This window comes from Nestor notabilis, unplaced genomic scaffold (genome assembly GCF_000696875.1).
Source record: "Nestor notabilis isolate BGI_N333 unplaced genomic scaffold, ASM69687v1 scaffold2365, whole genome shotgun sequence".
Taxonomy (NCBI): Eukaryota; Metazoa; Chordata; class Aves; order Psittaciformes; family Psittacidae; genus Nestor; species Nestor notabilis.
Window position 1 is genome coordinate 12735 of NW_009928645.1, and position 14575 is coordinate 27309.

At 39.9% G+C, this 14575-nt stretch overlaps 1 protein-coding gene across 1 annotated transcript in view; it reads left to right on the plus strand.

The window, feature by feature from the left end:
- Positions 1–14575, plus strand: part of LOC104405773 (nesprin-2-like) — a gene marked incomplete at its 5' end in the record, with an annotated part of 148639 nt that overhangs the window by 12000 nt on the left and 122064 nt on the right. Inside the window, 10 exon segments of the mRNA XM_010014581.1 lie at positions 63–186; positions 1032–1189; positions 1636–1783; positions 3494–4092; positions 4980–5159; positions 6161–6311; positions 8788–8946; positions 9636–9797; positions 12224–12325; positions 13609–13809. Of these exon segments, the coding sequence (XP_010012883.1) occupies positions 63–186; positions 1032–1189; positions 1636–1783; positions 3494–4092; positions 4980–5159; positions 6161–6311; positions 8788–8946; positions 9636–9797; positions 12224–12325; positions 13609–13809 (1984 nt within the window).

Sequence of the window (14575 nt, forward strand, 5' to 3'; positions counted from 1 at the left end):
CTGCCATGTTCCATTAAATTACAAATAATACTGTTTCTGCAAGTGATTGCTTCTTTCTTTAGCTATAATACACAGATAAGGAACATGGAGGAACTTTTACGCATCAGCAGAGACAAAGTAGCATCTGGCTTCACTGATGAAATAAAAGGCACTTCATGCCTTCAGAATAAGCTGATGGAACTACAGGTAAGTATTCATCTTTCACAAATATACTTGGTGCCTAAATTGCTGTTTTCTCACCTCTCTCTGTTATGTGTATTGCTGAGGGAAAAGGAGCATCCTTACAACCAGGTTTATTAGAAGTAGAGGGTAAATCAAAGGTTTAGCATTCAGGAGAACTAAAAAAAACACTGGAGTTTTGCAAGTGTTGCTGGAAGAAGAAATTGGTGTCTCTCAGTTTGTGATCTGCAGGCTGAAACAGGTCTAATTGAAAAAATAGCTAGGGAAAGCAGCTTTTTTGTCAGCAGGAGTGGTAAGTGATGGACTGTGGTCAGGGCTTGAGGAGTCATAGTTCAACCATCAAATGGCAGTGGTTTATGTGCAGAATGAAACTGTTCCAGGACTTATAATGATGAGGTTTGTGAGAATCTTAAAAGGATGATAAAAGGGCCAAAATTGATGTTGAAGAATTTATTACTGCAATTTTTCAAGTCTTTGTTTGAAAAGAATACAAAGCTTATCTAGCATCTCAGAACTTGGTTCAGTTCTACGCTGGTTTTTCGTTCTTTTGAACAGAGCTAAGTTGAGCTATTTTCCATTCATTCTTGTAGTAAAAATGGTCGAGCCATATTTATTGAACCTCCTCTAAAATGTAGCCAAGGTATTTGACCTGGAAATTTTCATCATAAAAAGTTGGTGGAGATTTGCATGTAGCTAAGAATGGAGTCTTAAAGAAAAAGAAAGCAATAGGTACTCTTACTTTTGGATGAGGTTTTCACTTTTTCTGTAGACTCTTGTGACTATAATTTTATGAACTGTCCTGTCCCTTAAGAAATATCACATTAACGCAGTTAGCACTGCATATCTTTCAGGTGATAGAGAGTGAAACAAATTCTGATTGGACACAATTGGAAAACATCTCATCTACCTTAGAAAATCTTGTGGTTGAAGCACAGCAGGCTGCTATCTCTGAGACAAGAAGCAAACTGAAAGGAGAATGGAAAGAGCTTCAGGATATTATAAGTACAAGGTATAGAATAACATTTCATGGTATGAGCTAAGGAACAGTTCATTGTAACTAATGTGTGTATTGTGAAGGCAATAGTGTGCATTACAGAAGATGCCTGCACATTTTTAACCTTTTAAAAAAGTAATTCATAAGATTAAGCTTAATTATCCTTGCTTTACACACACATGGCTGAATAGTGTGAACGTCTCCAAGAAGCACAGCGCCAGATCTTCGTAACATGACTGTACAGTATTCCCATGTTTACTGATAGTTACTTCAACCTTTTGGTTAAATTCACTGGCATTCACACTGCTTTTCTTATAAATCAACAGAAAAACTCCTTTGACCTCAGGAGGATGAGGATCAGATCTGTTAGTCAATTACATTATCTTTGTGGCTTTTTGTGCTGTAAAATGTTGAGTGTCTTGCTTGTTTTCACAGTTCATGTTTTGTTACCTTTCTTGTAGAACAAACTCATTAAGGACTGCACTGGAAATTGTTTTGCCAATAGAAAATGAATCCATTCTTCTATGTGAATTAGATCAGCGGCTGAAAAAAAAGGACATCCAGCAGTTTAATCTGATGAATAGTGATCTTGCTTATAGGGAATTAAAGGTAAGAGAAAATGCAGAGACCACACCTCAGCCAGAATATTTTTTTAATACGTCTAGTAACTAGAGAACTTCATGGGATTTTCACTCAGGAGTTTGGGACCACTCACAAAGCTTCCCAAATCTTCTAAAGACTGTAACAGGGTTTTACTCTCTTCGCTTTAAATGTCATTGTTCCTGTAGAGCCAACCAGGGACCCTCAGTAGGCTCTACTGTAAAAAGCATGGTCACGAACATTTCATCTTAGGTTAGGACTTTCCTTTGATCCAGATTTACAGTCTTCCCTTCTGGCTTTTGTATCACTTATTTGAGTAATTTACATAATGTGGTGTTAATCTGTGAGCCAAGCTAAGATGCCTGTGTCATGTCTGCTGAGGTGTCGGAGCACACCTCAGGATGATTTTGGAAGCTCTCTGTGTATGCAGTATCTTGTTCACCTGCTATCAATATCTTGCGCTTAGGCTCTGCGTTGTCTATTAGGCAAGGTTAATATTCACAAAATCATAGAATGGTTTGGGTTGGAAAGGACCTTAAGATCATCTAGTTATAAACCCCCTTGCCATGGGCAGGGGGCGCCTTACACTAGACGATATCGTCCAAGGCTCTTTCCAACCTGGCCTTGGACACTGCCAGGGATGGAGCATTTACCACTTTTTTAGGCAACCTGTTCCAGTGCCTCACCACCCTCACAGTAAAGAACTTCTTCCTTATATCTAGCCTGAACTTCCCCTGTTTAAATTTAAACCCATTTTCCCTTGTCCTATCACTGGAGTCCCTGACGAAGAGTTCCTCTCTGGCATCCTTGTAGGCCCCCTTCAGATATTGGAAGACTGCTATGAGGTCTCCACACAGTTGTCTCTTTTCCTGGCTGAACAGCCCTTGTCTTTGTTTTCAGAGTCCTCGCTCTCGTAGACTTATCAAACCAAACTCCTTTAGTCTTTTTCTGCAGAAGAGATACTTTTTCCAGCTGTCTGTTTTCAATTTCCTCAGCCTTACTTCATATGTGAGGCGCTCTAGCTGTGCGGAACTGGAAGTTTGCATTCGTCTGCCCTTGGCTCTCAAGCAAAGTATGGTTTAGATGTCTCAAGCTGTAGGGCACAGAGCATGTGCACTCTCTGTCTGAGATGACTCTTTTTGGCTGGAAGGACCCTGAATTTTTTCCCAGCTCTTGGGACTTTTTTGGAGTTTCATAACACTGACACACTGCTATTTGTCTGAGGGCTGTAACCAGGTAGAATACAGACTTCACCAAGAGATTTTTAAATGCATGTAAGTCTCCTCCAAAAGTATAGCACAAAGAACTTAAACAATGGCAGGTTAACAAACATCTGTGTGCCTGCCTGTGCTCTGGGTGATCTCCCACTGCAAGAGCCTGCTGGTTTCAGTCCCAGGACTCTTATCATCTTTCTCTCCTTTTTGTCTGATTGCTGGGAAGAGGCTTGAGGTTTCTCTCATGCTGACCAAATTCCCTGTGTGGTGTCATTTTACTGTTTCTTCCTTCCCTCCACCAAAGTGCAGATTAGGAAAAAAGGGGTTTTCTTTCTTAACCACCCTTAAAATAATATAAATAAATGATAAATAAAATAGTTACCACCCTAATAAGTTTAGTACTTATGGTTGGTATAGTTTGGTTTTCAGTCATAAGTTCATCTTGAATACAGGATAGCGGTTTTCCTTCACTTGCTAACACTGTTGGTCATTCTCTCAATTTTAGGAGCTACAGAGATCCATACTAAATCAGATTGAAGTGTGCAAACAATTGGAACACCTTGATAGTTCAGCAAGAGATGAATTTAATCCGATAGATCTGCAAGCTGCAAGTAAAATTATGATTTACTATCAAAACCAGCTTGAAGAAATGAGCCATAAAATGCAGATCCGTGAGACAGTCCTTAAAGATCTGGAAGCTTTCATGGCCTCATTGAGGAAGATTAAGTCTTCTATCAAATGCCTCACAGATCCCCCAGGTCAGCCTGAAATACATGGAAAAGCATTGAGAGAGGCTGCACAAGAAGTTTCTCGTGTGGCAGAAGAAGCTAAATGTTTAGATGAACGCTTGAAAACAGTTGATATCTGTTTGGAAGATTCTGAATGTGGGAGAAAGACTTGCTGTGAAAACCTTGTTCTGATTTTATCTGAAGAGCTAAATGTGACTTATGATCCCTCAAGTGGGCAGATGCTTACAGACGAAAAAGACTTATACAAGATTTTTTCCACAAAAAACAGCGAACTCCTTAAAAGCATTCAGGATCTACGTGATAGAATTAACAAAATAGGCTTGAAGGATCCAACAGTTCCAGCTATTCAACAAAGGTGAATTTGTTTTTAAAGCTCTTTCACTTCCATAATTTCAGTGAACTCAGAGGGCCTGTGGCACCTTCACTGAAATCTGAGTGTGTTGTGAAGTACCTGTGGAGCATTGAAAGAAGCGGTGAACTTAGGTTTTATTCGTTCTGCCACAGCCTAAATAAGGAAGCCTTCTTCACATTTTCTTTTCTTTCAGACTCCTATGTATGTGTTTGTTTGAAGCAGCATTAATGAAGAAAAAATAGGAGAAGGTTGATTGTTACAATCTTAATTTTCAGTGAGAAAACTGTCAAACAGGGAGATGGGTGTTCTTGCTGAGCATTAATGCACGTGGTCTGAAACTCTGCAGTGTGGAAGCCTTCTGTTACTTTATCACAACCTGAGAAAGCCAATAACATGATCTGTGTGTCTCAGATCATGTTATTTGTTTTCAGAGGAGCTTTGTGCAGCCTTGTAAAGGATGAATAAACAACTTTGTGCTGTTTATGGGAAGGAAAAAAGGGAGAGGAGAGGAGCTTATAAGATGTGACCATTTTTAAGTTGTGAAATCCCACGCTATGGCATAGCTTCCTTTCTTAGACCATATTTTAAGATAACCAGAATGCACTTACCTTTTAATACAAAATAATTCGCTACGTTTGTACAGACCCTATTGGCCTCTAGGATTTTTGACTACTTTCTCAAAGGGCTTAGGTCAGCATAACTCATCTGAAGGACCGTGTCAAATTACAGAACCTAAAAATCAAATTAGACTTTCTGTGATGTCATTTAATATAGTGTGTGCAGCTCAGGGTGATTTCTTAGGAATTATTTTCTTAGAAAATAATTACATTGGGGAAAAATCAGAGACTTACTTTAATATAAAGCTGTGTTTCATTTTTTTCCTAATGAAGGGTAAAATCATTAACAGAATTGGAAAAAGAATTGGATTGTGCTGCTGTTGAAATGAAACCTATACAAGAAATTGCTAATAAGCTCCTACAGATCAAAGAGGAAAAAGCAGAGGAAGCAAATGAAAAGTGCAGAGTTACAGAGAGACTATGGGAGGATACAAAACTCTTGCTTGCTGAATGGTAAGGAGAAATGCTATGTTTTAAAGTAGTATTGTACAAGTAAGAAGTTTGCTTGTAAAATGAAACAACAAAAAAGCTGTAGACCATACTTTAAAGTAAATGAAATACTGATAGAGTAGCAAATGTTACTGTTAAGATGCTATAAACTGTCATAAAGCAAAGAATTGTACATAGAAGTTTGCAGCCAGTGCTCCTGAATGTTATGTATTTTTAAGACATCACAGTCCCATCATTTAGCAGGTGTGCAGTGGTATGTTGGACTTCATCGGTACCCAAAATAAAAACCTGGCTGCTGCAGGAATGATGTGTCTTCTGTGTTTACTGTGAATTTCATGCCAGCACATTCAAAAAGAAAAGTCAAACTGAAGCAAATGAAAGAAGACAGCTGGAGAAACAGTCTCTTATGCAGGAAAAGACTAAAGGAGCTTGGTTTGATATGTCTGTGAGAGTGAGGACTGGGAAAGGCTATGACAGATCATCCAGGGCATCTGTCCTTCTCTTATGGTTTTTAAAGGTGCCTGGAGGCTTTGCATGGGCTGGCACAGTTCTGCTAATCCTCCTGGCTTGCACAAGTGTCAGTGGGAATAATCTGTTTTCACATCCCACTGAAGGCTGGGCTGAAGTGGCATTTCCCACTGTTCAGCACCCAAGCTGTTGTGATATATGCTGCATGTTGTATTCCAGTTTACTGGTGACTGAGCTCACCTTTCAGGTGAAGCGTATCATACAAGCAGAACTGCTCAGTTCACATCACAATTAAATGTAAATCAGAAGCATCCAATGGTGAAGGGAATTTCTGATTGCAAAATCTGTCCAAATACCACACCAGGTATCACACAGTATTGCAGGGTTTATGACTGGTACAATTTATCCCCATTTTCTCTTTTCCAAATATAGTAATCAAACTCCTCACATGCTTGAATATAGGAGAAGGAAACTGACAAGAGGTTGAGGCTGCTGTTTTATGCTTGGGCCTTAAATAATACGTCTCTTTTTAATAGCCAGGAGCAGTGTGCAAGGGCTCTGGAGCTCCTGAAGCAGTATCAAAGCTGTAAAACTAGTCTGACCAGCATCATCCAGAAACAGGAGATGGTGCTTTCCCAGCAAACTTCTTACATGGGGAAGGAGAATTTGAACAGACTAATAACAAAGGTGAGTTACAAAAACTTACTGCAAAGGACAGAAAAGCCTTTCCTGGGAACTTTCATATGTAGGATTGCCCTTGTACACTCAGCCTTCAGGGAGTATGTTAAGACCTTGCTTCCACTTTGCCTTCCAAAACAGATTTAGAGTCCATACCCTGAAGTTGATGTTTTGCCTAGTGAATCAAGGTCTTGTTAAAGGGGAGGGATTAAAAAAAACAAACAAACAAACCAAGAACCCAAAACAAACACAAAACCTCAACAACATGGGAAAACTACAATCTAGTATGAAATAAGATGAAATCCTGTCCTACCAAAACTACATGTTGAAATCAGCCATGTTCACCCATACTCTTTAGAATATTTATTTTCTACCAAGTTAAACACCTTATAGTGCGCAGTTTGTAACTATACAAAAAGAGTGAATTGATTTGTTACTACATAGATACTTTAAAATGTTGTATCAGTGAAAGCAAAAATAATAGGTAATGCCACTCCTTGGGGCTGTTTGTTTCTCTGCCATCACTGTAGCTTATAACCAAGAATTTAGATCTGTATCGTCTCCTTGCTCATGTCGCTGGGTCACAGGCAGGGCAGTGGGGTTTGTCTGCACCATCCAGTGCCGTGCAAAAATCTTCAAGCAAGCTGGATCAGGAACAGGAGCTGTAAAGGTGTGTCAGCATGGCACATCTCCTCAGAGACTGGGCCATGACAGATCTATCCAGCTTCCCAAGCTGGAGCTTGTGTACCTCACTGTGTGTCATTGCCACCAGAGACAGCCTGAGCTTGCTAGCGTGGTGCTGCCTTAGGATGTGGACTTCTGGAGGCTAAAATGGCTTTGAGTGATTTTAGTGTTTCCTTGAGCTGCTTACATTTGTACCATGATTCTCTGCCATCACACGAACTTTGGTGACTAAACTGTGTTGTGGTTAGAAGCCATTACAACATAGTTCAGTATTTCTCCTCTCACTTGTCCTATGTCACAAATGTACTTGGAAGACAGACCTTCTGTATAAGAGCCTTGGCCTTTATAATCGGCATTGCTACATGCTGTCTTTGATAGCAGTTAAATTTTTGCAGTAGATTTTACCTTAGCTGAGGAGACTGAATGAGCAGGTATTGCTGGACACACTCTCTAAAGTTTACCACTTTCTCAGGCAAAAATTGGACAGCCAGCTACATTCTTCTTAGCTAAGTGAATACAATCACTGGACATAGTTCTCCATGGCTAACGGATTAGTGAAGAGCAGCGTGTCCATTTTACTGTACAGGTTTCACATTTCCTGGCTGGGTTATATCACTGGCTGTTTAGATACCATTTTTGGCTTTCTGATGAAGCATCGTCCATGTGAACTTTTGCTCTAAGGCAGTAGCTGGGATGGTTAAATTTAAGAAGGAATGTAAGAGGATTCTCCCTTCAAGCTGTGGGATGGTGTCTGTGTGTGCCACCCTGCGTTTAGCTGAGATGGAGTCTTTTCTTGGTTTCACAATGAGACTTCTGGCATCTCATATCCCTCAGGCTTCTGCTGCAGGGGATATTACCTGCATACCCTGGTCCCTGCTTGCATGGAGACCCCTCTCTCTGGTAACAGTGCTTCATCCTCGCCCTCAGTTTTGCAATTGCCACCCTCAGAACTGTGGTGTGCAATAGCTGTGGCACAGTACAGGCATGTCCTTGAGGACTGGTGATTCGTTATTTATAATTATATAAAACAGTAGCAGAGAAGGTCTTCTCTCTTGTTCTGATTTGTGACGGCTGCTCTGCTTATCACAGTGGCCGTAACGCTTGTCTCCGGGAAATAAGAGCTTTTAGTATCAAATTGCCTAACACTAGAGGTCAGTGTTTCTTTTCCATCGAGCTTCCATGTTGTTTGTAAACACTGACATTGCAATTAAGCACAAAGAAGCTGTCTAGTGTTTAAATAGAAAGTAGCGAAAGGGACACTTCAGTTTCTGGCAGTGGCATATTTGACAGTGGTGTATTTTAGTAGGATTTAAGCTTTTTTAAAAAAGCAGTTAAAAACCTAGGGATCTGAATGCCAGGTTATATTTTTTATTAGTTGTAATAGTATCTCTGATGATTATTACATTGTGTATTGTTTATTTATGTAATTGAGGTTCTGTGTATGGATGTACAGTCCCCTTGGATCTTGCAATTGCAAATTTTAAAGCAGACCGTGGTTTTGGCTGTCTTAGTCAGAAATAAATTATCCACAGTTCCCAGTTTGCTGTTTTTGTAACCAATAATAGGATAATATGGATTTCTAATAGAGAAATGTTTCTATCAGCATGACAGGGATATAACAACACGGGATACACTCTTAGTCTCATCATATATGAAATTCCTGATATATAAAATAGATTATTTTGTGTAAGGTTGTTGATTCTCTAAACTAAAAAGAACAGCACATCATTAAAAAATGTTTTGCTGACTAAACAGTCGTAAGTAAACATGCTCATAAGTATCCATTTGGCATTTTTCACAGATTGAAGAGGCAAAAGAGGAATTTAATGATCACGCTGAAGATGTAGACAAAATAAATCAGATCTGCAAAAATCTTCAATTCCAGCTCAATAAAATGAGAAGCTTTGAGGAGCCTCCGTTTGAGAATGAGGCTAACGTTATTGTGGACAGATGGCTGGATGTATGTAAAAAGTAAATTATCAGGGTGGTCTTATCTGTTATGCATTATAGTAATTGATTCTGACGAGTGTGTAATATTTGTAATAAATGAAGGGCAAAGATTCTTAAGAGATAAATCCAAGTGTTTATCAGAGCAAAGCTTGTAGAGTGGTTACTGGTGTAATGTTTCTCATTTTTCAGGCAGTTTATATCATGGGTGCTTCTTGACAGTAAATAATTCTAGGAAATGCAGAAAGGCAAAATTTGTGGTTTCTGCATGAATCCGTAAGCTTCCATAACAACTTCTGTGGATTTAGACTTTGGAGTCAATCTGGAGAATTACAGTGGTGGTGCTTTTGGTGAGAAACATTTGCCACTGTCAATCTAAGCAGTGCATCAATACTGAGATTAGATAGTATTTACTGAGAGTAGATAAACATTAATGAGCAAGGCTCCTTCCTAAACCTGCCCTAAAACTGGCAAGCTGCTGTTGTGATTGGTATGTTTGGTGACATGTGTGGCAGGGATTTAAATATCTTCTCCATGACCAGTTCACTGTGAAGGCACGAGATTTTTTTTTTCCCTTGCTGCACTTGTTGTTTTTGTGGGTGTTTTCATTTCACTCTGATTTTATTATGCTGATTTTGCTTTTAGCATATACCTCTCATTTTGAAATCCGCGTATGTTTTCTGTGTATAAATCTCATGGTAGATCAATGAAAAAACTGAAAACTACTATGATAATTTGGGAAGAGCACAGGCTTTGTGGGACAAACTTCTTAGTTTATCTGGCACAATCGACGCTTGGGCACATGCAGAACTTAAGAATGCAGAAGGCCATTGTCTGACTGAAGAGAACCTTACGCAGCTGAAGGTAAGTTGAATGGAAATTTTTTACTCTTAACACTGCAGTGACATGGACTTCGGTTTGTAAACATGCACATCACACAGAAATACCAGCACTGCAAAAGCAGAGGAAGTTGTAACATTTGCAATTGTGTATGCACGGGTAGTTTCACTCAAGATACTGTATAATATATTGGGGGTACAAGTCTTGGAAACTAAATTGTTTGAAATTAACACAACACTGCAAATGCTGCTTTAGACTAGAAAAGCCCCTCATTCCTTTGTGCTGTGCAAACGTACAGCAAAGAAGGCCAGGGAAGCTTGTAGTCCAGAGTACAACGGTGCATATTTTCCTTGTGCCTAGAGAAGAAAGAGAAGAGCTTGTGTATAGGCTAGTGATTAGTCTTCTAGCTAGAAATTGCCTATCAGTGAAGATACTGGAACCTCAGAAATGATCGGGCAATGCATGGATCAGGAAGAGGTTGCAGAGGTGACTTATTTGCTCCTGCAATCTTTGTTCCGGTGTGCTCCCCAGCAAACATAGTGCAGCCTTAGTAGTGGCTGACCGATAAAGGTCTTCAGGGGCTGCACCAGCAGAGCCTGGGCTGCCCATGCTCCTTTTGCACAAATAGTAGCTTTAACTCTTGGTATCAGGTGCACCTGGGTGTAAAAACACACGCACAAGCTCTGTGCCATTGAAAAGCCTCACATAGAGGGGTAAATATTTAAATTTCTGACTTTAGATCGATAACTGACCAGCTATGCCACTTCGTTGGCATATACTAGCTGTATGCCAGTACCTATTAAACAAAAATATTTTCCTGCTTGTGTAGGGTTGAGACACAGATATATTCCATATATGCTTGTCTGAAAATATGCATGCGTTTTTTTCTCAGTGTTTACACACTACAAATGCCCTGGTTTTAATTACACTTATTTGCAGCATTACTGCTACTGTTAGCACAGAGCACAGCTCATTTGTTTTAATTTTCAGAGCAGTAAAAAGCCAACGTGTTCTTTGTATATACAGATCTTTGCAATGAACCAGTAGTATAAATACTGTGCAGAGGTTGATATTTTGTCACATTGTTATTGCCTTTACCACTGGAATTTACCTGGGGTAGTTCAGGTCCCTGATGGCCCCAATAAAAACGCACCAGTTGGCAACTGCATCTAAAAGCCATTTTGTTACCTGGAGACTGCTCAAGCACAGCATGATGTGACTATGCCCCCAGCGTGCCTCTGATGGTGCTTAGGAAGGGCTGTGCTGGAGGCGGCTGCACTAAGGTTCCTCCACTGCTCTTCTGCAAGAGGATAGTTCTCAAAAGAGAGGGGAAAAGAGGGCAAGGGAGAGAGAAACCATGTTTCCTATAAGCTACTCTAAAAGCAGAATAGAGGAGAGAAAACTGAACTCTGCGTTGGGTTTTTGTAGAATGATTTGAAGTGCAGAGGGCCTCAGGTTTGTTTATCCATTTACAATTATTTCTTCTGTTGTTGATCCTGAACCATCTCTACGTCAATGTAAATTAAAAAACCCAACCAACTGTTGCAGTATGTATCGTGTTATGTAGGGTTGAAACCCAGGGTCCTTTGTGACCACCCAGCAGAGCACTGGTGCATGTGCTTTCAAGAAGCCTGCCACCAAAGAAAAGAGTAATGAATTATTTGCCTGTATACTTAAAGATAATTTAAGTGTGAATGATATGAGAGAAGTCCTACTTTCCCATGTAGCAAGTATGCAAATGCAAATGCAAATGGGAACTCTTTTAAGGGCTGCAGCACATGAACAGATCTGATGATTCCTTGAACAGAAACTGCGAAGGAGTACTTTGTCCTGAGACAGTTTGGGATATCAATTTGGGAATATGAGACAATGTGGCTATCCTGTTTCATAAGTTGAACCTGGTATTTTACTTCCACATTACTGGCTTGTTCCAAAATCCATTCAAATGAGTAGAGGTCTTTTCATATACAAAGGATCTATGTTAAAAAAGTGCTTACAGCATGGCTTGTATTTTATCAAGTTCCTACCAAAGTGTATCATCAGGATGCCAATTCTTGACTATAACATCTGAGAATGTCCCTTTTTAATAGTAGCAGCAAGAAATAAATATGAAATTAAAGATTGTTTTCTTGCAAATGTATTTTGGTTAATATAGAATAAGTGATTCTATAGTAAATATATAATAATAAATACAATTACAAAATAAAATAAAGATTGTTAAGTTTATGCTAGAGTTGCATTAGCAACTGCTTTGCCTGAGAAAGAGTTTTTCTGACTCTAATACAAAAAAAAGTCTGAATTGTTAAAATGAAAATCAGGATATGCATCGGCTGTGGGAGCTCTGTACGCTACAGTGCAGGATCAGAATATCAGCAATGTAATTTTCTAAGAGAAAGATGGAAATTTAATTTAGGGGAAACACAGTTACCAATGTGTTTTTCCACCTTTAGGCATGCTTACGAGCCCAAGAGGAGAAACTGCAGAAATTTGACAACACACTGGCTGAGATAGAGGAACTTCTGAACAGTAATGAACCTCCACTGGAGCTACAGGTATGAAGAAACTTTTACAGCTAATACACTAGTACTCACTACTAAAGCCCTGCTTCTAGTGTCATCTTTGCCACAGTCATTTCTTGGTTTGACTTAAATCAAGCCAAGGAGAATTGGAAGCATTTTGTTGGCTATTAGCAGCGACTGTTCATTTGTTGTCTTTCTACAGCTGTTAGAACCAAACCTGTCATTTTAAACACAAAGGCCTCTTTCAGTCCTGTGCCTTTTAGGGACTTAGACCTGACCCAGCTGTTTTGCAGACCTGCTGAAAGAGGCCAATATGAGTGATATCTGGCTTTTAGCTATTGGCCGGTAACAGTGGGTCTTGTCATCCCTTTGGGGATCCCAGCAACTCAGCATGCTGACTGCCTGCTTTAAACTGTACCTTTACCTGGATATGGCTTAAGGTAGCTTGGTAGTGTGTAGCTGTTTGCACAGAGTGGTGTTTTTCCTGTAATGTTTTCCTTTGGGATATCACAAGGAAATCAACATCTTTTTGTGTTAACTTCACACAGCAAAGAATAAATTATTCTCCACTGCTTGAGGCCACGTTAGCCTACCTTGATCCTGTACCAATTCCCTAAACATCTGATCCCAGTGTCTGTCAGATGCACCTTGAGCTTGACCCGATTTGCCTATTTGTGTGTTTATCCTCAGCAGGCAGTGAACTCAGAGGAGATTCACTGGGTAAAGTGATCTAAGGAGCTTAGGAAAGAACTCAGCAGCCTTGTACTGTGCACACTGCTCCTTGAGAGCACCAAATGCCCTCGAGTTGCTGTGTCCTGCGAATCTGCACAAGCCTTAAGGGAAAGGTTAAGGATCTGTTGTTCCTTGTGACTGGTGTGAGCCAGAGCTCCCTACCTTTCTGCTCTCCTTGCCTGTTTTTTGGATCAGCATGGGAAATTTGCTCTGGTGGGATCAGTGCAGGGAGGCGTGTTACAGAGAAAGCTGGCACCCTCTTTTTCGTAGTAGCCAAAGTGCATATAAGGCCTTCATCTAGCTGAGAGTAGACTGACAAAAAAATTTGTTAGTAAAGCAGCACCAGTGAATGCATTCCTAATGAAGATGAAATCAGCCATGCTCAGAAAAGCAGGGCTTAAACACTATTGTTTTCAATTTGTGGAGTGGGAGAGAAAGAAACTGGAACAAACTGTGATTGAAACATCTGTATTTAAGATAATTTCATTGCTTTTTATTTCTATCAATCATGGAGTTCAGTAATATTCATTCTAGGAAATCAATCCACTCTAGTTTTTTAACGATGTTTTATTTCCAATTTCAAGGTCATCAGATCATCTGTTGTGCAAAAAATGGAGCTAATAAAAGAGCTCTTGTCAACAAAACGGGGGACCAGTGAACTCAGCGTGAATACAGCAGAACTAAAAGGAGACCTTGACTTGGCCAAGACACAGATTGGAATGACCGAATCACTTTTAAAAGCTTTATCTCCTTCTGACACCTTAGAGATCTTTACTAAGTTAGAGGTAGCATGCCACAAATTATGCATCTTTTGTAATTTTGTTCATTATTTCTCTCCTGGGCAAGACTTCATAAGTATTTCTCCTTTGTATGCTATAAAGTGCCAGAATAACTCAAGTGAAGAGCCCGGCTTGAATATTTCCTTAAGCTGCCAGAAGCATGAAAGAAGCCTGTTTTCACTGGATATTATCAGATGTAGTTAGTTAATCCTTGCAGCTACTGCAAATAGTTAGTGGTGGGCATGACAACAGTGTACCATCCACTTCACTATATGTACATGTTGAAGCAGGAGTGGGGATACTAGGTTCTATCTTTTCCAAGACTAGGTAATACACAGAAGTGGTCTTTGTGTAAGGGAAGCTCCTAGTGGGCAATTTGAGCCAACTCTTCATACTCTGCACCAGGGAGAGAGGTGAATAAAGCTGCTTCCTGCTTGGAGGTTGAAGGCTGACAAGATTTAAGCCTCCTGTTGGGGAGTGGATTATGCACATTCTGGGTGACAGACTGCTAGTGTTTGGGGCAGTGAAGTCATAGGCATTGGAAAAAAGACACTTTTTAAATCAATTCTCTCGGCTCCCTCTAAGTTGGTTTTGAACCCACAGGGACTTGACATACAGAGTAAGGCATTTAGGGGTGGAATAATAACTGTGGCAGCTAAGGCGTTATAGCTTCTAAGTATTACATTCTCTGGAACACACTATATTACTGTGAATTTCACATACCTATTTTGTGTGATGCCAAAATGTGCAAGAGTGAATATATGTGCGATTA